The sequence below is a fragment of the Aedes albopictus genome, chromosome 3 (genome assembly GCF_035046485.1).
Source record: "Aedes albopictus strain Foshan chromosome 3, AalbF5, whole genome shotgun sequence".
Taxonomy (NCBI): Eukaryota; Metazoa; Arthropoda; class Insecta; order Diptera; family Culicidae; genus Aedes; species Aedes albopictus.
The window spans coordinates 195,651,287-195,675,638 of record NC_085138.1 but is presented as its reverse complement, the minus strand read 5'-3'; the positions used below and the strand labels follow the sequence as shown (position 1 = coordinate 195,675,638).

The 24,352-nt window shown below is 47.3% G+C and overlaps 2 protein-coding genes across 2 annotated transcripts in view; one reads left to right on the top strand and one right to left on the bottom strand.

The window, feature by feature from the left end:
- LOC115261425 (MORN repeat-containing protein 4 homolog) overlaps window positions 1-24,352 on the top strand; it is a 37,445-nt gene that overhangs the window by 12,102 nt on the left and 991 nt on the right. The window contains exons 2-3 of the mRNA XM_029863074.2: window positions 2,639-2,985; window positions 24,094-24,113. Coding sequence (XP_029718934.1) covers window positions 2,800-2,985; window positions 24,094-24,113 — 206 coding nt within the window. The 5' untranslated portion in view covers window positions 2,639-2,799. The remainder of the gene's footprint in view (window positions 1-2,638; window positions 2,986-24,093; window positions 24,114-24,352) is intronic.
- On the bottom strand, window positions 7,310-12,234 carry LOC134290178 (uncharacterized). The gene is made up of 3 exons (XM_062857240.1): window positions 11,162-12,234; window positions 11,036-11,102; window positions 7,310-10,972 (listed from the first exon to the last, which is right to left on the bottom strand). Exon 3 carries the CDS (start codon window positions 10,879-10,881, stop codon window positions 7,447-7,449), a length of 3,435 nt encoding a protein of 1,144 aa, XP_062713224.1. The 5' UTR covers window positions 10,882-10,972; window positions 11,036-11,102; window positions 11,162-12,234; the 3' UTR covers window positions 7,310-7,446.

The window sequence follows — 24,352 nt, the reverse complement described above, 5'->3', positions numbered from 1 at the left end:
ATGCGCCTCCGAATTTCACGGCTCACGTTGTTGTCAGCCGTCAGTAAGGATCCGAGGTAGACGAATTCCTCCACCACCTCGAAAGTATCTCCGTCTATCGTAAAATTACTACCCAGACGGATCCGGTCGTGTTCGGTTCCGCCTACCAGTATGTACTTTGCTTTTGAGGCATTCACCACCAGTCCGACCATCGCTGCTTCGCGTTTCAGGCGGGTGTACAGCTCTGGCAATAATGTCCATGTCGTCCGCAAATCACACAAATTAATCAGATTTTGTGAAAACCGTTCCCCGGCTGTTGAGCCCGGCTCGTCGCATCACACCTTCCAGAGCGATGTTGCAGAGTAGGCATGAGAGTCCATCACCTTGTCTCAGTCCCTGGCGAGATTCGAATGAACTGGATAGTTCACCCGAAACCCTTACGCAGTTTTGCACACCGTCCATCGTTGCTTCAACCAGTCTAGTCAGCTTCCCAGGAAAGCCGTTTTCGTCCATGATTCTCCATAGCTCTGCGCACTCGATACTGTCGTATGCCGCTTTGAAGTCGATGAACAGGTGATGCGTTGGGACCTGGTATTCACGGTATTTCTGGAGGATTTGCTGTACGGTAAAGATCTGGTCCGTTGTCGACCGGCCGTCGATGAAGCCGGCTTGATAACTTCCCACAAACTCATTCGTTTTAAGGGTGACAGATGACGGAAGATGATCTGGGATAGCACTTTTTTGGCAGCATTCAAAATAGTGATCGCCCTGAAGTTCTCACATCCAAATGGTCGCCTTTCTTGTGAATGGGGCAGATTACCCCTTCCTTCCACTGCTCCGGTAGCTGTTCGGTTTCCCAGATCCTGACTATCAGCCGGTGGCCAACTTTTCTGGGCCCATCTTAATGAGTTCAGCTGCGATACCATCCTTACCAGCAGCTTTGTAGGTTTTGAGCTGCTGAATGGCATCCTTAACTTCCCTCAGCGTGGGAGTTGGTTCATTTTCGTGCTCCGCTGCACTGGCGTCGCTGTTTCCTCCGTTGCCGTGGGCTCCCGTGCCTACGTTCTCCACGCCATTCAGGTGCTGATCGAAGTGCTTTGTCTTTATCCCTGCATATTTCGGCTCGAGGCACAAAGCCGTTGCGGAATGCGTTGAGCTTCTGATAGAACTTCCGTGCTTCTTGGGAACGGCACAGCAGTTCCATTTCTACACACTACGCTTCTTCCAGGCGGCGCATTTTTTCCCGAAAGAGGCGGGGCTGCTGTTTCCGCTTCTGTTTGTAACGTTCCACGTTCTGTAGGGTCCCTTGCTGCAGCATTACCGCCCTCGCTGCGTTCTTCTTTTGAGCTATATTACAATTTATAGGGCAAAATATGCGATTTTGGGCTTTTTTAGCATGCCATTAGGCATGGAAATATATTTTTGAGGCAATGACAGGGTAAATTGGTCAATCAACATCAAAATTAACGACTCATGCAAAATATTTCGTTTAATTTCGTTTTAAATCAAATTTGATAGATTTTAGCATTTTGTTGTTAGTAAGTAAACTTGCATGCAATTTTTTTAAGGTGAAATATGGTATCTAACATAAATTGCTTAAAACTATAAAATTCAATAAGATACACCAGAGCAAGTTGAAACGGGTGGGGCAAGATGAAACACGAAGTTTTGAAATAGATTTCAATATAATTTTAAAATTTATCCTTCGAAAAGTTCCATTTTTTCGCACTTTGCTCAGGTGATGCTTTTCGTCCCGAAAGAGGAGTTCTGCCAGGTTCCATGCTACAGCATAATCTCACGCGATGCGTTCTTCTCCTTCAAAATCGTTCTGTGCTCCTCGTCAAACCATTCGTTCCGCCCACCCCGTTCCACGTACCCGATGGTGCTCTCGGCTGTGTCGTTGATAGTTGCTTATATGTACTCCAGTAGTGCTCTTGAACGACCACATCGAGCCCATCCTCGTCTGGCAACACTGCCTCGAGAGTGCGTAGCGTATGCTGAGACGACATCCGATTGCTTCAATCGCTCAAGGTTGTATCGTGGCAGTCGCCGGTATCGTACATTGTTGATGACGAAATGTTTCAGGCGCAGTTTAGTCATCACTAGCTAGTAGTCGGAGTTGATGCTTGCGCCGCGATAGGTCCTGATATCGTCAATGTTAGTGCAGTGCCGTCAATCAGAACATGGTCAATTTGCGATTCCGCCAGCTGTGGTAATATCCAGATGTAACGATAAGGGAGGCTGCGTGGGAAAAAGGTGCTACGTTTTGCCATGATTTTGGAGGCGGCGAAATCGATGAGTTGTAGGTCGTTTTGGTTCCACCACCCGACAGTTAGAGTTGGGCAAAACCACAACAAAAAAGAAAAAACGTATCTTTTCCCTGACGACAAAGACACCATCCAAAGTGTCGTAGGGTACCTGCGTAGCCGTTAAAGCCTTGCGCTCGATAGGTACATTTAACCCTCGAGCAGTCGCGTCTTCGGCCACCACGCTCACGCTGTGTACCACAAGCGTGCTTTTTGTTCATGGTGCGTGTACTCAGGACACGACGCTCCCGGGTTAACAAAACAGCTTTGATGGTGTCCTCCAAATAATTTAATTAAAGTACACATTGAAGAGTAATCGATTTTCCACTAATTGCATTAACTGTCGCCACCAGGAACACCCGCAAAAGCCACCATCGCATTGGACCGCTTTGGTCACCTGTTTGCCATCGCGCTCGGCCCAGTCAGTTGCAATCAGACGTGTGATGTTGCTCGGTCGGTACACGACGTGCTAATCGGTCGTCATTATTCCATCGCAAAGGAAGAAGAAGCAACCATGATGGAAGGAATTCAGAGTGGTGTGGTCAAGTGCGGTGGCTATCGGTACGATGACGGGACACGCTACATCGGAGACTGGAACCAGCGTGGACAGAAGCATGGCATGGGTTCGATGATGTTCTCGGATGGGACGCGCTACGACGGAGCTTTCAGCAACGGAGTCTGCTCGGGACTTGGAGTGATGGTGAGTAGAGTATAGCGGATAAGTTAAATTCTGAAATTTTTTTGAGTGTCAGGCTTTGAAAAGTATGCTGTAATTGAAATTTTTATTTTCGTCTTCCTCTTTCTGGTGTTTCTTCCCAACTGGTACATATCCTGCTTCTCAACGAGAGGTTTTGTGAGTAAGCACTTTTACAGTAATTAACTGCCGTTGTAATGATCATTCGTATATCGACGATATTGTGTGGCAGGCACAATGATACTCTATGCTTAAAAATGTCTTAGCCATTTCTTTTTTGCGAAATACCCTAACAGTGCAACGTCACAGACAGACAAACTTTCAACACTCTACCAGAGTCCTCCGGAGTCCCACCGAAGGTTAAATATTCGAAGGAAAATTTGCTCAACAGACATCAACCGCGATGCAACGGCCTTGCTATTGGGGAAATTAAGCCTCTGCGTCCAATAAGCTGAGCTTTTGAGGCAGAACTCGACACCATCGTCAATGACCTCTTCCGCCAGACTTTTGTAGGCGCCCCTTACGTTCCTTGTCGCGCTTGAGTTCGAGGATCGTTTCACCCATATGAGTATGTCTAATACAGCGCTCGTCAGCTCCCAGATCTATGAGCTTGGCGTTGCTCAGCCTTGTCTTCAAGACGTCCGAGTACTGCCTTTGTCGCACTTGGCACCTACCCACCCGCCTTCAAGATTTGGTGTTCCTGCGTTCCTGCACATCTGGAGGTTTCTCCAGAATCAACAAGAAGGTATTGCTTCGTAGAGGGGCTAGTGCACATCGCACCCTAAAGGTTAGGGTCAACCCCACGCCCGCGCCCAACTTTTTTGCCAGGTATCAAGAACAGATGCCTACGTGCAACCAGATCTGACCTACTGAAGAGAAGGCGTATCACTACCCTTCAGGCTTTATCAGCTGCACCAGGAGGTTGCTGACAGTAGAGTCTCCACCTGCCCCGGCCCTTACCGGGGACCCCTTTCCATCCACGGGCTCGGATTCAACCAAGTAGACAAACGCCACGACAATAACGCTACCAGGACTTCCTCTCCGCGGAGACTTAATGGCTGTAAGGGTCGATTTCGACCGCAGGGCACCTACAAAGCCCGACTCCGAACCCCTGGACCACCTCTTGTACCGCATCTGAACTAGCCATTCTCCGAGTCCACGCGCCACCTCCTCTGTAGCTCCAAGACGTTGTGGGTCATAGCCGTTGAAACGGCATTCCAGCCAACTTCATCCTTACACATCCTCTGGACAAGATTGTCCGGAGTTGTGTCCTCCAAGCATGCGGTCACGCATTGTGCGAAAACGCGGGCACACAAACAAAACGTGTTCCACCGTTTCCTCTAAAACAGCACAAACAAGGCATTCGGGAGAACCCGCATGCCCGAAACGGTGTCGGAATCAACCATGGCCTGGAAGGACCTATGTTAGATGGTATCCCAAGTAACCAAAAGTTCAGATGTTCGGACTAGGTAAGGCCAGAAAAACTTCTCTGTAGCGGTTTAGGGTAATTCGCTCAAAGCTGAAAATATATGTGTATTTCAGTGTTTGTCTTTGTTATAGGTTAAGTATCAAAGGTTCTTACATTAATTTTTCCCTTTGGTGACTGATCCCACGCACGACCTCAACTCGATTTTTGGTAGAAGATCCCACTAAAGGTATTTGAATATTCGTTAGGACATTTTTAGAGCAAAGGATAATATAAACTTACGGCTCAAGAAAAGAATGAATACGAGATTTGGAACTCCTAATATCTGAACCAGTGTTCGAAGCAATGCCTAACCTACAGAGTATAAATTCATGTTATATCTCAAATAGTTTCCGTTTTCCATAATGTTCACTCACTCTGCACCCACTATCTTTCACCCAAATACAATAAAGCTAAATTTCACTATCAATTCAAACAATTTTCGGTTAAATTCTGCAATTAATTCACCATCATCAGCACATCTGCATCATATAGTAAAGCACGTTTTCTCGATCTATATCATCTCCCATCAGGTATGACAGTCATTGCGTTGACGTCTATCTCCTCGCAATCGTTGAACGTAAGCTGACGGGGGATTCCCCATTGTACAGGTCATTCCTGTTTATCCGAACACTCCCCAGCCCATAAACCCTGGTCACAATGCCGACCGGAAGTGTTTCCAGGTTTATCACCTATCTCCAAAACTGCTAATTTTGCCACTGGTCTTCGGAAGCTTCCTCCGTTCGTCCTAATCACAGCTTGACGTATTCGCCCATCGACACCAGTAAAGACTTCTTCAACTACGCCACGGACCCCTGCCGCACCTTTACCATCATCCATGACGAAGACCAGGTCGCCCACCTTCACCGACCTGCCATCCACGTTCCACTTACTTCGCTGATTCAATGTTGGCAGATACTCTTTACACCATCTCGTCCAGAATTCATTCGCCAACGCCAAGGACCGCTTGTAGCTACTCTTCAGTTCTTCTGCTAAAGATACTGGCGGTTGAAAAGGTTGGTGTTGTCCTGAAGAAGACCCGATCAGGAAATGATTCGGGGTAATCGTGTCCAATTCGGCATCTTCTGTTCCCGAGTAAGTCAACGGGCGTGCGTTGACCAAAAATTCTGCTTCAGCCAAAGTCGTGATCAAGATTTCATCGGTCATCCTTCGTCCATCACTCAAAGCCGTCATCGCTTCCTTGACGGACCGCACCATCCGCTCCCATACTCCGCCCATGTGAGGAGCAGATGGTGGGTTGAAGGTCCACTTCGTATTCGTCCCAGTAAAAGTGTTCGCGCAATCCCGGTCGATCCTCTCCAATTCCTCTCGTAATTCTCGGCTGGCCCCCTGAAAATTCGTCCCATTATCCGAGAATATTTCGACTGGGGACCCGCGTCGACTGATGAACCGCCTGATTGCGTGTTTACAGGACTCTGTGCTCAGGCTGTACGCAACTTCACAGTGCACAGCTCGCACGACCAGACACGTGAAAAGTGCCACGTAGCGTTTTTCCTTGCGCCTTCCCACGGTGACGTCGATTGGCCCAAAGTAGTCGAGCCCTACGTAACTGAAAGGTCGAACGAAGGGTTGCATTCGCTGAATAGGCAGTGGGGCCATCCGAGGCATAATTGGTTTGGTTTTGCGTAGTCGGCACTTCAAGCAGTTATTGATAACCTTGCCAACTGCTGTCCGTAGTTTAGGAACGAAGTATCCTTGTCGCACTTCATTCACGACAGTTTCCTTCGACGCATGAGCGTACCGGATGTGATAATCCTCCAATATCCTCGCAGTGATGATGTGATTCCTTGGAAGTATGACGGGGAATCGAGTACGAGCCGCTGCGAATACTGCTGGAGCTGTCCTGCCTTCCATCATGATAACGTCGTGCTCGTCCAAAAATGGCGAAGTTTTGTATAGCTGGCTCGACTTTTCGATGTAGGCCCATTGATCGCAGGGAAGCTCCTTGTTCCTCTTCAAAATCTTCACTTCGTCCGGAAATGCTTCGGCTTGTGCCATACGCCACAGCAGACTTTCTGCTTTAGCTAACTCCTCCTGCTGAATTCCCACCAGCACTGCTGGAACAGACGTTTTCCTACCCTCAGCGGTTTTCAAAGCTTCGATTGGTAGACCAGCACGCCTCCGCCTGCAGTTCGAAATAAAGCGGTATACCAAAGCCACCGTCCTCAGAAGAATCTTCCACTTCGAAATGCGGGTCACGTCAATAATGGGCTGCGTGATCGCAATATGATGGAACAAATAACATGCTCTGAGTTCCTCGGTCACCGTCGACTTAGTCTGAGGTTGCTCCGGCCATAAATCCATCGGTTGACGAAGAAAAGGCGGTCCGTTGAACCATCTGCTTTTCGGTTCCACTGTGGTTCCCGGCCCCCACTTCGTAATATCGTCGGCTACATTCTGCTTGGAGGGAACGTACCTCCAGGTGTTGATCTCCGTCGTGTGTAGTATTTCTGCAATTCGGTGCGCTACGTACGGTTTGTACTTCCGGTTGTCTGACCGAATCCAAGAAAGAACCGTAGTCGAGTCTACCCACAGAAATTGCTCCTGAATTGGAACAGGCAACGTTACCAACAACGTGTTCATCATCCTTGCCCCGATTATCGCAGCTTGCAGTTCCAATCGAGGCGTCGAGGTCAGCTTCAGAGGGGCAACCTTGGCTTTGGAACCCACCAGAGAGCAGTGGATGTCTTCCGCTACTTGATACCGCAGATATGCGACGCATCCGTACGCATCGTCTCCGGCGTCGCAGAAGATGTGTAGCTGAACTGAAGATATATTCTTGATGGATTCGTCCCCAAAGAAACAACGTTGAACCCTCACCTTCTCGATATTTGGAAGAACTCTTGTCCAGCTTAGCCACCTTTCGAAAATTTCGTCCGTCACTGGTTCATCCCATTCCGTCCCGCTTCTCCAGGTCTCTTGGATGATGATCTTCCCATGCACCAGCAAGGGAGAGAGGAATCCCACAGGGTCATAGAAGCTCATGACGCACTGGTCGGTCGAATTTCGTCCACAAGGTATGGGATCAACTTCTCTTTCAGCCCCATAGTGAAGATGAACACGTCTTCTTTGGGTTCCCAAAGTAACCCTAGCACTCGCTCTGATTCCGTTGATTTGTCGTAGCATAGTGCCTTGGTGGATCTATTTTCCTCTCCCAGCGCCGTGAGTAGTTTAGGTGAATTACTCACCCAATTACGGATGTCAAACCCTCCGAGCGAATGAACTTCCCTTACTTCCCGTGCTCGCTGAATCGCCTCGTCCTCGCTGTCCGCACTATCAAAATAGTCATCGACATAATGACGCTTGAGGATGGCATCTGCGGCGGCTGGAAATTGATCAGCATACTCACGTGCATTGATGTCCTTCGTGAAGTGAGCGTTGCACGGTGAGCACTTAGCTCCGAATATGACGACGTCCATGATGTACACGTCAGGATTTTGAGAGGTGTCTTGTCGAAAAAGGAATTTCTGGAATTGTGTATCTGGTCGACGCATCCGGATCTGCAGAAACATTTCCTTCACATCGCCTCCAAACCCGATTCTCCGCCCTCTGAAGTAGTTGATGATATCCACAAGGGAGAGGAGCATGTCTGGGCCCTTCAGCAGCATATCATTAAGCGAAGTTCCACCAGCCTTGGCAGCGGCATCCAGCGTTAGCCGAATCTTCTCTGGTTTCTTCGGGTTGACCACTACGTTCAAGGGCAAATACCACTCTTGTCCCGGTTTGCTGCTACGAAGTTCTCCAGGTAACGCTTTGTGAGCATACCCCTTTTCAACGAATCCTTTGACCGCTTCGGCGACCTTCAGTTGCAGGTCCGGATTCTTCCGGAAACGTTGCTCCAAACTTTGCATACGGCGGTACGCCATGGAGTAGCTGTCCGGCATCTGAATTTTGTCGGTTCGCCACAAAAGACCGGTTTCGAACCGATTTCCGACACGCTTCGTAGTAGCCTCCAATATTTCTCGCGCCCTGCGGTCTTCCTCGGATTCTAAGCGATACGGGCAAGCAATCCCAGCCTCTTCCATGGTGAAGTAGTTCTTCAACGATTGATCCATCGACAGATCGCATTGATGCACGCCGCAGTATCCTTCTGAACCGCTTGAAGTAACAGGTCCACTAACTGTCCATCCAAGTTTGCAGCGCAGACCGACTGGTTCTCCTGTTCTCCCAATTCGCGATTCCATCGGAGCCATCAAGTCGATATTGCCTGAGCCGATCAAGATAGTAGGTTCAGCGTTCACTTGATCCTCGACAAACAGTTCTTGGAGATGTTCGAACTTCGCAATCAAGTCAGTGAAGTTCACGCTCTGTTTGGGCAAATTCAATCGTTCTACGGTGTGCACATCTTCCAGCAAATATCGCGTGGGTGATCCTTTCCCTGACACCGTCAGGCGTACGCTCATTGATGCCTTTTCAGTTCTGGTAACGCCCGAAGTCCACTTCAGATCCAGTGGTCTGACCGCTCCTTTCAGTCCCAGCTTCTTCGCCATGCTGCTCTCCAATAGTGTTCTGGACGAACCCTCGTCCAAGAAGGCAAAGGTTGCAACTTCCTTCGACCCGTTTATGAGGGTGATTGGTACGACGCGGAAGACGACAGAGGATTTGTTGATTCGCTGATGCACCATGCAATTCAATTCCTCCGGTTTCTCAGCCTGGTGTAGTAGAGCATGGTGTTTTGCATTACAGCCCGGAACGTTACACAGCATCTTGTTGCGACAGCGCATGCTGCCATGACTATACAGACACACGGCGCACAGCTGCCGATCTCTTACTAGTCGAAGACGTTCGTTCGGTGGCAGCCTTTTGAACTCCTCACAATTTCGCGCGCGGTGCCCGGCTTTAGAGCATGTTGCGCACAACTTGTCATCGCCCAACTTAACAGCTTCAGTTTTAGTTGTAACATTCGGTACCGCATCACTGTGCGTGTGTACGAACCCTTTCGGCTTCGTTGACGATTTTCTCTCCGGTTTCATCGCGGGTTCAGGCGGCGTATTTAAAAGTGTCACCTCACTAGCTTCGTCTACCAGCTTCTCCATGAAGTCGCCGAAGGTGCGGATAGACACTAGATGTTCATCCTTCTTGAAGCGTACCCACTCCAACTTGAAACTGGCAGGCAACTTCTCCACCATCTCCTCCAACAGCACGGGATTTCGGAGGTGGTCTTGTTGATTGGCGGCGTCCAAGTGGTCGCACAATTGTTGCACGGCAATCCCGAATTTAATGATAGTATCCAAGCGATCAGATTTCGGCGGATCTATCATTCGTACCTTTGAGATCAGCGAACGTATGAGCACTTCTGGTTTCCCGTAGACACGACGCAAAGTTTCTACAACCTTCGGTACGTTCGCCGGTAGCACCAGCCTGCTGCGGACCATCTCCAGCGCCGGTCCCTTTAGGCTCTCCTGCAGCCTAATGAGGTTTTCCACCTCGGAAAATCCGCATGCGGTGTTCGAGCTCTCATACGAACTAATGAAGATGGGCCACTCCTCCGCCGCTCCAGAAAACGCCGGCAATCGTTTCGGCCATACTTGCCTAGCTGAAATTTGAGCTGGAGTTGGACCACCCTGTAGTCTGATCACCGGACTGGATCGCGATTGTCTCGGAATTAATGACCGATTCATCATCGGCGCTTGCGGATTGGAATTTTCCATACAGGGATGATCCAGCTCAATCGAACCCGGCGGGACTATTTGCTGCCGGGCCGGCAGGAACGACGAGCCTCCACAATATGATGCTTGACTTGGTGGTTGACTCCGCCCCAGCCCGTGTGGACTCGACACGGACCCCATAGGGTCAGCAAGGGACGGTATATAACGCGGCATACTACCTTCAAGTGGGATTCCGGCTGCAACAGCATTCTTTCGAGCTGGCAATCTCGATTCCGGGCGACCTAAAGGTGTAATTGAGTAGGACGCTCCGTGGCCTACAACGTTGCTAGGACCTTCATGCGGGATCGAAGGCAAACTATAGGCCTTACCGGGACCAAAATTCCCCTCGGCCTCTCGCTGACTCTTGATCCACTTTCTTGTCCTACTTGCGCTGCTGTACACCATACTACCGACCTCACTATCGTCCTCTTCGTCGTCCTCAAGACACGATGCCATCACCTCGTACAGTTTCCGCATGTACTCTTGTTGCAGAGCGTATTCCTCATCCAGCCGTTTAAGTTCCAGCTCCCGGAATCGACGTCTCGATGACGTGGAACTACCTCCGCTTCGATGCCGTCGAGATCTCACCAGCAGGCATCCCTCACAGCACCAGGGATGGTCTTTTATCGACTCGTCGACGTTAGCGCACATGTAGTGGAACCACTTTCCACATTCGTCGCATGCCACCATACCATGATCAGCGGAGGGTGATTGCTGGCACAACTCGCATAGGCAATAGCTGTCGATCGTCGGCTGCTTATGGGCCATCGTGCGCTTCCGAAATTAATCTTTGAGATTGTTCGGACTAGGTAAGGCCAGAAAAACTTCTCTGTAGCGGTTTAGGGTAATTCGCTCAAAGCTGAAAATATATGTGTATTTCAGTGTTTGTCTTTGTTATAGGTTAAGTATCAAAGGTTCTTACATTAATTTTTCCCTTTGGTGACTGATCCCACGCACGACCTCAACTCGATTTTTGGTAGAAGATCCCACTAAAGGTATTTGAATATTCGTTAGGACATTTTTAGAGCAAAGGATAATATAAACTTACGGCTCAAGAAAAGAATGAATACGAGATTTGGAACTCCTAATATCTGAACCAGTGTTCGAAGCAATGCCTAACCTACAGAGTATAAATTCATGTTATATCTCAAATAGTTTCCGTTTTCCATAATGTTCACTCACTCTGCACCCACTATCTTTCACCCAAATACAATAAAGCTAAATTTCACTATCAATTCAAACAATTTTCGGTTAAATTCTGCAATTAATTCACCATCATCAGCACATCTGCATCATATAGTAAAGCACGTTTTCTCGATCTATATCATCTCCCATCAGGTATGACAGTCATTGCGTTGACGTCTATCTCCTCGCAATCGTTGAACGTAAGCTGACGGGGGATTCCCCATTGTACAGGTCATTCCTGTTTATCCGAACATCAGATAAAAGGGTACTTTATAAGCTAAGCAGCTCGTTCGAGGTTGCTCATTAGCCTTCTAAGCAGCTTCATTTTTAAGTAATTTTGGAACTTGAAAGTTCACATAAGCACGCTGGATAACCGTCTAAGCAGATTCTGACAGAACTTTGACAAAATTCATGCAGGAACAAAAATGTGGTGTTGGTGGGTTGGTGGGGTTGTGATTCATGTCTGGAAATCGCTTCTGATAATTATATGTTCACACTTGTCGCTGCTATGTAGATTTGATCTGGATTCTCCTGCGTGATAGCCTGCCGACTTACCGCTGCGCTGCTGAAGACACTTGACAAAGTCAAGTTAACTTCACTACTGTACAAATGTGCAAAACTAGCTGCCGGCAGGAAATCGATTCAAGTCAGACTTTAGCCACTGTTCGCTCAATCGCAACTGTAGTACTGTGGTAGAGCGTAGGGTTCTCACGCAGCGTCTATCGGTTCGAATCCGATGAGCGGCAATTTTTTTTTTTGCTCAAGCCTAGTATTCATTGATTTGATAAATTCTTTTATTCGTGTATGCTTAAACAGTTGTTTCCTGTAAAAGAAATAAATTTAATCTCCATTGAAACACAATGCTACTGAACTGAACTTCTATGAACTTGAAAGTTCCGACAAAGTTCCGAGTAGCATCTTAAGCAGCTTTGAAGTTCAGCGAAGTTCAGATAAAGTTCCGAGTGGAACTTTCTGGCTGCTTAAGAGGCTAACAATGAGTCTTGCCGGAACTTGTGACCGAAGTTCCAGCAAGGCTCATCGTTAGCCTCTTAAGCAGCCAGAAAGTTCCATTTGGAACTTTATCTGAACTTCGCGGAACTTGAAAGTGCATTTTGTCATGGGAAGCGGAACTTTTGGTTACTTGGGATGTTACTTCCCCGTGGGGACTATTAATCCTACTATCTTCCCTCGATATCAACCTATGGGCCCACCTTCCTTTGGTGGAACCGTCCCATGCGCGCTGCCATTTGGCCATGGAGGCCATCCCGGCAGTCCTGCGTATATGCCTCTTGTGCCGCGCATTTCGAAGCACTCCATATCCTCCCTGATAAGGATGCCTATAGGCACCATACCAGTGATGACGTAGAGCGCGTTGTGTAACACGGTACGGTACGCGCTTACAACCCTCAGGCACATCAGCCTGTAAGTACCTTCCTAGCGCAGTGCCTCACGCCATACCTTAGTATGGACGTAGCGACACTAGCCAGAAGCTTGCGCTTACTGGCGTACACTGCAGAGCTATTGGACATCATCCGGGTCAGTGCCGCAATAGCTGTAGTAGAGGCTCTTTTACAGGTGTAATCAACGTGGCTAGGCCACCGAAAGTGATATTATCTTCGCTCAAGTGTTTGACGGAGCGCATCGATGTGATAGCGCAATCACCGACACTGATCACCGCTTGCTGCCTCGACCTCCGGTTGTTCACAACTGTCACCTCAGTTTTGTGGCGAGCCAACTTCAGTTTCCTGAACCTCATCCACGCCTCCACAACCTTGATCGAGTGGGTGGTAACACTAGTTTACAGCATTTTTGAACTCGGTAAGCTGATGATCATTTTTGGTGTAGAATCATGCCCTGAGTTCGAAAACGCGAAGGAAAAAAATTACAGTAGAGCGGAAAATTTTTCGACTTTCCATACAAGGTTGATGATTTGAAATCAATTTTTGTTCTATTTTTAAGCAAAGTCGCTCACTTCAAACATCTCATTCTCCGTAATCAATGCTCCGATTGAGCTGAAATTTTTACTGTAACTCGCCTACATATGATATGTCAAATAAACGTCGAGAAAGAATTTTTAGGTTGTTTTTTTCTTATTGAAAAAAATACATTTCTTAAAAAAATTTTGGGAATTTTGCTAAAATTTAAGAAGATCGTCCCTAAAACTCGCCAATATCTTGAATTTCGTCAATCTGACGCAAAACCTGTATTCAGATGATCGAATGGTATTGTATTCAGCTTTCAATTTATGGAAAAAGATTTAAAATTGGTTGAACAAAATGCAATATATTTGAATTTTAGTAAATTACATATTTTGAAAAGTTACAAAACTCGATATTGAGCTAAAACTCAAAAACTGTTCTACTTTAAATTTTTTGAAGGTCGGTTTCGAAATCAGCACTAAATTGTGCTTCAAAAATTTTGGTCGTTGACAGAAGTTCACGACTTTCGTTTTATTTTGTAAACTTGTGTAATCAACTCCATTTCTTCGATCGTCTCACCGTAGACTTCGAGCGTAATGTCGTCGGCAAAGCCGACAATCTCCACCCCCACTGGGAATTCTAACCTCGTCGCACATGGCATTCCATAACACCGGAACCAGGATGAAACCTTGCGGGACTCCTGAGGTGATATGACAGCACTTCCGACCCACCTCTGTGTCGTAAATCATTACTCGATTCTGGAAGTAACTTCCGAGAATCTCGTACAGGTACCCATACGCACGAGCGCATCGGCAATAGCTGGCCAGCTGGCGCTATTCAACGCATTCCTTACATCCAGAGTCACTACTGCACAGTAGCGAATCTTCTCTTACGCTCGAGTGCTTGCTTGGCGGTTTTTGAAATCGACAGGATAGCGTCTACGGTCGACATCCCCTTCCGGAAGCCGTACTAGTTACTCGATAGATCATTTACACCCTCGGTGTACCTCAACATTCTATTGAGGATGATCTTTTCGAGCACCTTCCCCGCCGTGTCGATCAAGCATATCGGTCTATATGCTGACGGGTCTCCGGGTGGTATCCCCGCCTTTGGCAATAGAACCAGGCTCTGCCTCTTCCATACTTCTGGGAAAACTCCCTCGACTAGGCATTTCTGCATAGTGTACCTGAACATCTCGGTAGCCTCAGCAATAGCTACTTTTAAGGCCAGGTTCGAAACTCCGTCCGAACCTGGGGCCTTACCTACACTAAGGGACTTTGCTATCTCCGCAAGTTCCATATCCGACCCTCTCTTCATCGCCAGCCCCAGTTCCGGCTGTCCTACAAAAGGAGGCCAAGAACTAGGATCATGGCGCGGAAAAAGCCCCTCGATGATTCCCTCCAACATCTGTGGAGATTGCTCTGTAGGAGCCATTACACTTCTCGTCTTGGCCATCACGATCCTGTAGACATCACCCCATGTATTCGCTTTGGCACTCTAACAGTGACGCTCAAAGCAGGCTCTTTTGTTTGCCCTAATCTCAGTCTTCAGCACGATTTTAGCAGCGACGAATACCATCCGTCGTTCGTTCCACTCTTCCTCAGTTCGTGCTCGCTGCATCCGCCGCCTATCCGATAGGCAGGGGCAGCGCAGGTCCACAATCGCTTGAGTCCACCAGAAAGCCTGCGGTCTTTCATTTCTGGGCACGCGAGGCAACCGTACTCGTCATCGCTTAAACCGAGTAGGTTTCGCTCACGGCGGAGCGCCTTCCTAAATACCTCGTCCCTGAAGTATGACGTCCTCCACCTACGAGGGCTTGGCCTAGGCGCCTCTTCCTCTACTCGCTGCCTGCTGTTGTCGATACTGTAGCGAACCGCCAGGTGATCGCTGTGAGTGTAGCAATCGTCTTCCCTCCAGTTCGAATTATTTGTTAGGCTAGGACTATAAAAGTAACGTCAATAATCGACTCCACAACGCTCCGACTAAAGGTACATTTGGTAGATACCAACATTAACGAGGTCAACATCTGGCATAGTCAGTGATTCTAGCAGGATCTGACCTCGTTGGTTCGTAAAACGGTTTCCCCATTTCATGGATCAGACATCGAAGTCACCCGCTATTACCACCGACCATTGCCCTGTCAGCATGGTAGTCATATAGTGCAGTATCTGCGTAAACTGCTCAATTGACCACCGCGGAGGCGCATAACAACTACAGAAGAAGACCCCGTTCACTGTGGCAACCACGAAGCTCTCGTAGGTAGCAGACACCAACTCCTGGACAGGGTATTTACCCGTCTTCCATTTCGCCGCCATTTTCCCGGACCCATCCGTGACCCAATTGCCGTTGCCACCGCCCCCTACTTAGAAACTGCTTGACAGACCACTTGCTGAGCTGCGTGACAGTAGTTGAGGTTCGGCTGCATTACCTGCACTGTGATTTGTTCACTGCGGCTATCTTGAAGGCCGGGCACCTTGGACCACCCGTTGGATGCCTGTTGTTCATGAATTTCCCGGTACAAATCAGACAAACGGGTGGACTTGTGCAGCCTTGTGCCTTATGGCCTTCGGCGCTGCATCTCCTACACAGTTTGCTCCTGTCAGGGCCTTTGCAGTCCCATGACTTGTGTCCTGGTTCCAGACACCTGACACAAACCTCCGGTGGCTCGTATAATGTCAGATGACATAAGCCTCCCTACTTTAACGGACTTTTTACGTCCGCCACAGGTAGCTGAACCACGGCATGCGGTGATCACCTGCATGTCGCATTGTTGTTATCGCAATGCCGTGACGGGCTCTTCGACTTCGATGATCTCATCTAGATTTTTCACCTTCAGAGTCGCCTCTTGTGTAAGAGCCCTCACCTCTACCCCTTCGCCAAGGACCTCTTCCGCCAAACTTATGTAGGCAGCGCTCTTGCGTTCCTTATCGCGCTTCAACTCCATAAGACGTATGAGTACGTCTGATACTGCGCACGTCGGCTCCCAGATCCACGAGCTGGCCGTCGCTTCGCCTCGCATTCAAGACGTCCGAGTACTTAGACAGTTCGATCTTGATGACGAGCACGTCGCCTCTCTCGCGCTTGGCACCTACTCTTTTACGCCTTCTTGGTTTATCGTCCCTGTTCTTCTCAATCTGCGGCTTTTTATTCTTCCTCTTCCGCTCGACTTTCATCCAAGGAGGGTCCTTCCCTTGGTTCACCCTACTCGGCCCTACCCTGAGGGCCTAACAACGGTTGCAACTCCCTCATTTCAATTTTTTTTTTCATTTATTCAGTATTATATCAAATTCAAGATAAAACTGAATCAATAATATTTCTCCATGATAAACGGTTCGTGGCTGCCGTTCTCCATCCTCGGTCACGCCCGATGCTCGCCAAGTCACGTTGCACCTGTTCTGCCCATCGTGCTCTCTCCGTTCCACGCCTTCTTGTGCCAACCGGATCTGTCGCGAACACCAATTTTGCAGGGTTGTTGTCCGGCATTCTTGCAACATGCCCTGCCCATCATATCCTTCCGGTTTTGGCCACCTTCTGGATGCTGGGTTCGCCGTAAAGTGCAGCGAGCTCGTGGTACATCCTTCTCCGCCACACACCGTTACCCTACACACCGCCGAAGATCGTCCTTAGCACGCGTCGCTCGAAAACTCCGAGTGCTTGCAGGTCCTCCTCGAGCATGGTCCATGTCTCGTGACCGTAGAGGACCACCTGTCTTATTAGCGTTTTGTACATGGTGCAATGGGTGCTCAGCTTCTTCTGGAGCCCTTAGTAGGCTCAACTTCCGCTGATGATGCGCCTTCGAATTTCACGACTCACGTTATTGTCAGCCGTCAGTAAGGATCCGAGATAGGCGAATTCCTCCACAACCTCGAAGGTATCCCCGTCTATCGTAACGTTACCACTCGGACGGATCCGGTCGTGTTCGGTTCCTTCCGCCTACCAGCATGTACTTTGTTTTTGAGGCATTTACCACTAGACCGACCTTTGCTGCTTCGCGTTTCAGGCGGATGTACAGCTCTTCCACCGTTCCAAATGTTCTGGCGATCATGTCCATGTCGTCCGCAAAATACACAAATTGACCGGATTTTGTGAAAATCGTTCCCCGGCTCGTCGCATCACACCTTCCAGAACGATGTTGAAGAGTAGGCATGAGAGTAGCTTGTCGCAGTCGTCGGCGAGATTCGAATGAACTGGATAGTTTACCCAAAACCCTTACGCAGTTTTGCACACCGTCCATCATTGCTTTAATCAGTCTAGTCAGCTTCCCAGGAAAGCCGTTTTCGTCCATGATTTTCCATAGCTCTGCGCGGTCGATACTGTCGTATGCCGCTTTGAAGTCGATAACAGGTGATGCGTTGGGACCTAGTATTCACGGCATTTTTGGAGGATTTGCCGTACGGTGAAGATCAGGCCCGTTGTCGACCGGTCGTCGATGAAGCCAATTTGATAACTTCCCACGAACTCAATCGTTTTAGGTGACAGACGACGGAAGATGATCTGGGATAGGCAGCATTCAAAATAGTGATCGCTCTGAAATTCTCACATTCCAAATGGTCGCCTTTCGTGTGGGTGGGGCAGATTACTCCTCCCTCCTCCGGTAGCCGTTTGGTTTCCCAGATCTGCAACCTCATATTCCCTTTTATTTGGGACGGGTCAGCTTTTTCTGGCCCACTCTTCTCAGCTTTCCGCACCTGACGGCTGCCTCATCCACTTCTGCGAGTGCTTCCCGAGCAGTCGCATCCGTCACACCTTTTAGACTTCCTGCGAAAGCGATGGCCTCCGTATGGGTAGACGTCGTAACCTTTGCTTTCACCAGTTCCGCCACTGCTTAGTCTCACGTGATCCTACTTGGCATCGTTCATTGACTTACGAAGTCACAACAGGGCCATTTTCAGGTCCTTACTTATCTTGTAGTTCGTGGACGCAAAGTCGATGATCTTGTACTTCCTGGCGAAATGGCTCTATTCATTTCATTTCATTTCATTTTATTTTTCGAGTTATTCTGGAGTTACAAACGTGACATAATTTCATCAGCTGAGATTTGGAGTTCCTTGCAGCAGCTTAGTAATTCAATATTTAATTAATAACTTTTAGCATGGAATAAATTTACCATAGAAAAGGAAAAACTATTGAAAAACCCTTTCAAAATTGAGAATAGTATGGGGATAGTTAAAGGAAAAGTAAAATTCTTATTCTAATATCACAGTCTGCGCGCCGTCAATTGTTCCAGCAACGGGTTTGCTGAAGTTGCACATCCTAACCAGAATTTGGGAAGTACACGCTGGATCCATTCATCGATGAGTTCCACCTTCGCTAATCTGTGGAGATCTTCAGTGGGGTGAAACGGGTCCAAATTGAGCATCATCTTCAGAAGCCGGTTTTGCTTCGTTTGGAGTTTCTTCCGGTGAGTAGCGGCACAATCGAACCAGGCAGGAAAACCGTACGTCATCGATGGCATGAACACCAATTTGTAGAGAAGTAACTTTGAATTTTTGTCCAGGTGTGAACGCCTGTTGATAAGCGGGTAAAGCATTCTAGTGAGCTTGTCGCATTTGCCCAGAACTTTGTTCACGTGAGTGGCAAAGGTTAGCCTTCGGTCCAGAGTAAGACCCAAATATCCCACGTCATCCGACCACGGAATGTGTTGGCCCCAGATGGAGATTGCTTGCTGCGGAAGTTTTTGCGGGCTTCTTTTTCGAGTGAAAAAAATTGCTTGTGATTTATTTGCGTTTGTTTTGATCTTCCATTTTCGTTGGTAGTTTTCGATAGCATTTTGGGCTGCTTGGAGTTTATCAACTACAATAACTGGATCCGAATCCGCTGCGATGAACCCAGTGTCGTCGGCGAAAAGATAATATTGTACGTCGTCTAGCATCACCATGTCGGCGGTGAAGATGTTGTAGAGAGTCGGACTCAAAACTGCACCTTGAGGTACGCCAAAGGGTACTTCGTACCTGTCGGATGTATGCCCGTTAACAGCCACGTGATATGATCGATTTACCAGGAACGAGCGGATTAGTTTCAAGATGTAGGAGGGGAAGTTCCCAAGTAGCATCTTGTGCAAGATTGCTTCCTGCCATACAGAGTCGTACGCCTTCTCGACGTCCAACAGCACCATGCCGGACGACTTCTTCAACGCAAAGTTGGCTCGAATCTGCCCCACAAGCCGGGTAAGTTGATGGTTGGTGGAATGCCCGCTTTTGAAGCCAAACTGGACGTCAGGGATAATCTGCGTGTTTTCTAGATGTTGGTGGACACGTTTCAATATTATGCGCTCGAGAAGCTTACTGAAGGCAGATAGCAAACTAATTGGCCTATAGTTGGACGCATTCGTGGAATCCTTATTCGGCTTCGGGATGGCGATTACTACCGCGTGTTTCCAATTAGATGGAAAGTACCCAAGTCGAACACAAGCAGAGAAGATTCTAGCGAGCAGAATATGGGCCTTACGGGGCAACTTCTTGAGCACGCAGTTCCTGATGGTATCCTGACCAGGAGACTTCTTCGCCTTGAGTCTGCGGATGATCTGGATTACCTCCTTCGGGCGGATCAACCATGGATGAGCACCAGTGAGTTGAATTTGGTCGATGTGTGCGATGGAGTTGTTTACAGCAGTCACGGTTTCAGGGTCATCAGCCATTTGGTTGGTATGTGCTTTCGAAAAACTCATGGCAAGTAACTGAGCCTTCTCCAGGGATGAAGCGATGATATTATCACCATGGCGTAAGGGTGGGCTGTATTTGGTTGATTTCCTTAGTGCATTTGAGATTCTCCAAAGTGTGTCGTGATCGTTGTTGAGGGTGCGCAGCGTTTCCTGGAATTTCTTACAGCTGGCCTGAACACATTCCTCCCGAATTCTTCGGTTTAGTGACAGCACTATGCTCCGGTAGATGGGGTCCCTGCTTCTATACCATTGACGTCGTCGTTTGTTTCGTAGAGCGATCAGTCTGCGGGTGCTCTCTGGAATAGTGGCAACTTGGTACGGTCGTCGTTGTACTTCAGGGATCGAAACGGCTTCTGCATCTATGACGATCCTCGATAGAAACTCAATAGCGGTGTCGATCTCTTGTTCGCTGTCCAAGGTTGTAATGGCTGGATCAAGTAGGTTCACTTTTGAGTTTATTTCTCGTTGGAACCGAGACCAGTCTGCACGCGCGTAGCAACGAACCTTCGGAGACGTCTGTATAGCTGGGGCAGAGAGGCTCACATTGAAGAGTACCGGAGAGTGGTCCGATGAAAGTTCATTCAATGTGACCGGTTTAGTCATGTCCAGCAAGTTGTTTGAAAGTGCAAGATCCAGTGTGGATGGCCGACCGCGACCGGTGGGATGAAAGGTGAAGGCGTCCGGGAAATGAACATAGAAGTTGTGGCTTGCTGCCTCCTGGACCAACAGAGTTCCGGCTTTGTTTGCTTTCGAGCAGTTCCAGTGACGATGTCTAGCGTTCAGGTCACCAACTATATAGAACGGTTCAGCGATCCTGGTCAAAGTAGAGATGTCTCGGCGAAACTGTGTCCAGGCTGCTCTCCTTCTCGCCCCTGGGAAGTAGGCGGCAATGATGTGTACGTTGCTGTTTGCCGTGTTAATCGTGATGCCTACACTTTCGATGATTTTGGTCGAAATATTCAACTCTGCAAACTTGATGCCTTTACGAACCGCAATCAGAACCCCTCCACCTCTTTCAGCATCGTTGGAAGCGCGGTCAAAACGAACGCAGGAAAAGTTTGGGTGGAAGAAAGAAACCTTTGGTTGTAACCAAGTTTCCGTTACTATCCCTATGTCTACTTTATGACGCAACAAAAAGTCGAAAAATTCAAGCTTCTTGTTATGAACGGAACGTCCGTTCCAGTTAGCGAGGCGCAAGTTATCTAAATTAGACATTGTAGATATACTTAAGCTCGAAGAGAGCTAGAAGTTGTTGCTGCTTTGACTGGCAGCTAGCAAGACGCTCAAACATTTCCCTTGCAAGAGACAAAAATTCAGACATTGAGAACAGATTTTGATGGTTGGTTGTTTGTGTTTGTAGCACTTGAGCGTACGAGCCACGCGGATGTGGAGCGGTTGAACTGGATGGGCGACCCTTACCATATTGTTCGCACATGAAAAGAGTACATTCAAGAAATCTGATAAAAGAGTACAAAAGAGTACAGTAATCGAAAAAAAAATATATATTTTTTTTTTCGATTAAATACTGTTTGACACTCTTGGAGTTTTTGATATTTAAATTCTGTAAACCATACTTGACACCTAAATGTAAAAACTTAAGGTGAATGTATGACGAAGCCACAACTCGAATTCTCAAGAGCAGAAATCTGAAGAACCGAATGTCGGTTTGCGTGTTAGTGATATGTTTTCAAATTCCTTTCGTTAAGAATTGGCGAGAACTGTCATTTTTTTGCTCTCTAGTAGATGCAATAGGTTTCGTAAGACTTTTTTTTTATTTTATTTTTTGTAAAACGAACCTAGTGTGATGGTTAAAACACGTGACGCTTACGCTGAGGACCTAGGATCGAATCCCAATCCCGACAAACTCGCAAAATGTGATTTCTTGTTTCGGAAGGGCTTAAATCTCGTTGATACAGATTACAAACATCTTTTAAGAACGCAATGGAAAATGTAACTCATTGCTTCGTTCAAGACAATTTAAAAAATTGAGCCTGCTTTCAAAAGCTAACATATTACAGAAACGAAATACTTTCGTTATTTCTTACCCTTCCGATTATTATGTTGGGAAGTATGGCGTTCAATCTCTGGAGGAATAACTCAAAAACGAATTCCGATTATTGCACGTCAAAGTGAAGCCATTTTTGCACAACAAATTAATAAACGACAGTTTTAGCAACATTTTTCAGCAAGGAGCAAATCATAATCTGTATGAATTAGTGTGATTTCGATAGAAGAAAGGGAAAATAATGATGGCCTTTCTTCAGCAGACAAGACCTATCGTTAAGTGATTCTAATTTGCAGCATACTGATTATTTTACTACTTGGAAGGTTATTTTTATTGATATGTATATTTTATCAGAAAAATGTAGTTTTGCAAAAAAGAGTACAATTGGGCCCATTTTACCAAAAAGAATAGTACTCCCAATTTTTTGCTGAAAAAGAGTACATGTACTCTAAAAAGAGTACGTCTGGTAACCCTAGACCCTCGGTTGTACGGAAGACGAGTGGGGGAGGAGCTGGATGCCGGCGTTCCGTTCTTAGTTTTGCCAGCTTCTCAATGTACACTTTTCGGCTGGGGCAACCACGGTAGTTGGCAGTATGCTGACCGCTGCAATTTGCGCATTTAATTAGTCCTGGAGTTTCGCTTTTATCGGCGCGCTCCAAGTCAGCCTTTTTTGGTAGTTTGCAATCAGCTGAGTGATGTTTTTCGCCACACTTGACGCACAGAGGGGGAAGGTTGCAGTTCCTCATTCCGTGACCGAAGCGTTGGCAGCGGTGACATTGGACAGCATCCGTTGGCCTTCTTTCGAAGTAGCGCCATTTCACAGTGGTGTTGAAAACTGCTCTTACCTTTTGCAGCTCCGATAATTTTACACTTCCCTTCACGAAATTCAGCAGGTACAAAGCACTTTCTTCAGGTCCGGTGACTTTACGGGAGAGTAGTTTAACTTCGGTACACACCACACCGAGGGTAGCAAGTTCTTCTTCCAACTCGGCAATATCGTATACTGGTAAACCGGATAGAACGACTTTCACCGGTTGATCGGAGGGGAGGGTGTACACTCAGAAATAAAAGTATACACGGAATTACTATTATTTATGCATTTTGTATCCGCATCTCTCTCACTCTCTTTCTGTTTTCATGCTATCTGGTGCTTCGCCTGGGTTGACGAAACACTTCTCTTCAACCCAGGCTAAACGGCAGATAGCATGAAAACAAAAAGAGAGTGAGAGAGATGCGGATACAAAATGCATAAATAATAGTAATTCCGTGTATACTTTTATTTCTGAGTGTAGGTGTGGAACTCGATGTTAGAAGTTTTCAGCGTATCAACGGAGATGCGGAAGCTTTCTTCGTTCATGCAAAGTAATTGCACGCCCGTCCTAGTCACTCTCATATTGTAGTCCGTCTGTGCGATGTTGTTCTTGGTCATCAGCTCCCGCAGTTGCTTGCTTGTTAAATTAACAGTCGTTATCGGGGGGACACGAGCCTTTTTTGTTTTTGGAGCCACGCTCGTCGTCGTCTGCATCGGGGTGAGTGTTGGCATTGCATCGATGTGCTCCTCTTCTTCCGATAGTAAATCGAATTCATTACTCACGATTACGTTGATTCCGCTTTGAATTGTGCCACTACTGCTGCTACCGGGAGGATGATCGGGTGGTCGTCTGTTTGTCTGTGGCATTTCGGTCACGTACGGGCTCTTCGGTCGAGGTGGATGAAGGTTCGGATCGTTGTGGTTATGCTCCGTCTCTAAGCTGCGTTTCTGTCTCGGTTGGAGTTGATTATTGGGCGGTTTTTGCGACGTTTTCGCCGCCGCATTTTGTCCACTCGGGTTCTCTGGGACTGCCTGCGACTTCAGAATGCCGAATCGCGGTTTTACTAATTCGAAATAACGTAAAAACTCGGAAAAAAGTGCAACGCTATTGGTTGGTTTGTTTACGTAGCAAACCAGTGTTGCCAAAACTGTAAATGGCTCTATTCCCCACACTTTCTGGAGGGCTTACTCCCAGCGGGGCCTTTGCACTCCCACGACTTATGGCATTCCTCAAATTAAGCACTTCGGCAGCTCAAAGATGCTAAACAGGCACACTGGCCAACCAACTCTGACATTAATCAAGACATTAATTCCATAAATATGATATCTATCTTAATTGCAAAAAACATCGATAAAAAATATGATTAAATTAAGTTTCTGCTTTCTCTTTTCTTTTCAGTGCTTTCCTGATGGTGCCAAGTAAGAATTTATTTTATCAGTAACTTGCTTATCCATTCTCGTGCATATATCATTCATTATTTTCCTGTTTTCTGTAGCTTTATTGAGTGTCTTATTCTAATACTTCTCTAGAATGCTTAATTTCAAAATTGACGAAAGTTGTACAAAAAATAACACAAAAGAAATGCCATACTGATACTGAATAAGCATCAAGGAAGCTGAATAAAAACCGTAAAAAGCCAAGTAAAAATGTGTTATGA

Excerpts from the sequence above, each read along its gene's own strand:
- LOC134290178 (XM_062857240.1), bottom strand. The coding sequence starts at position 10,881 with ATGGCCCATAAGCAGCCGACGATCGACAGCTATTGCCTATGCGAGTTG.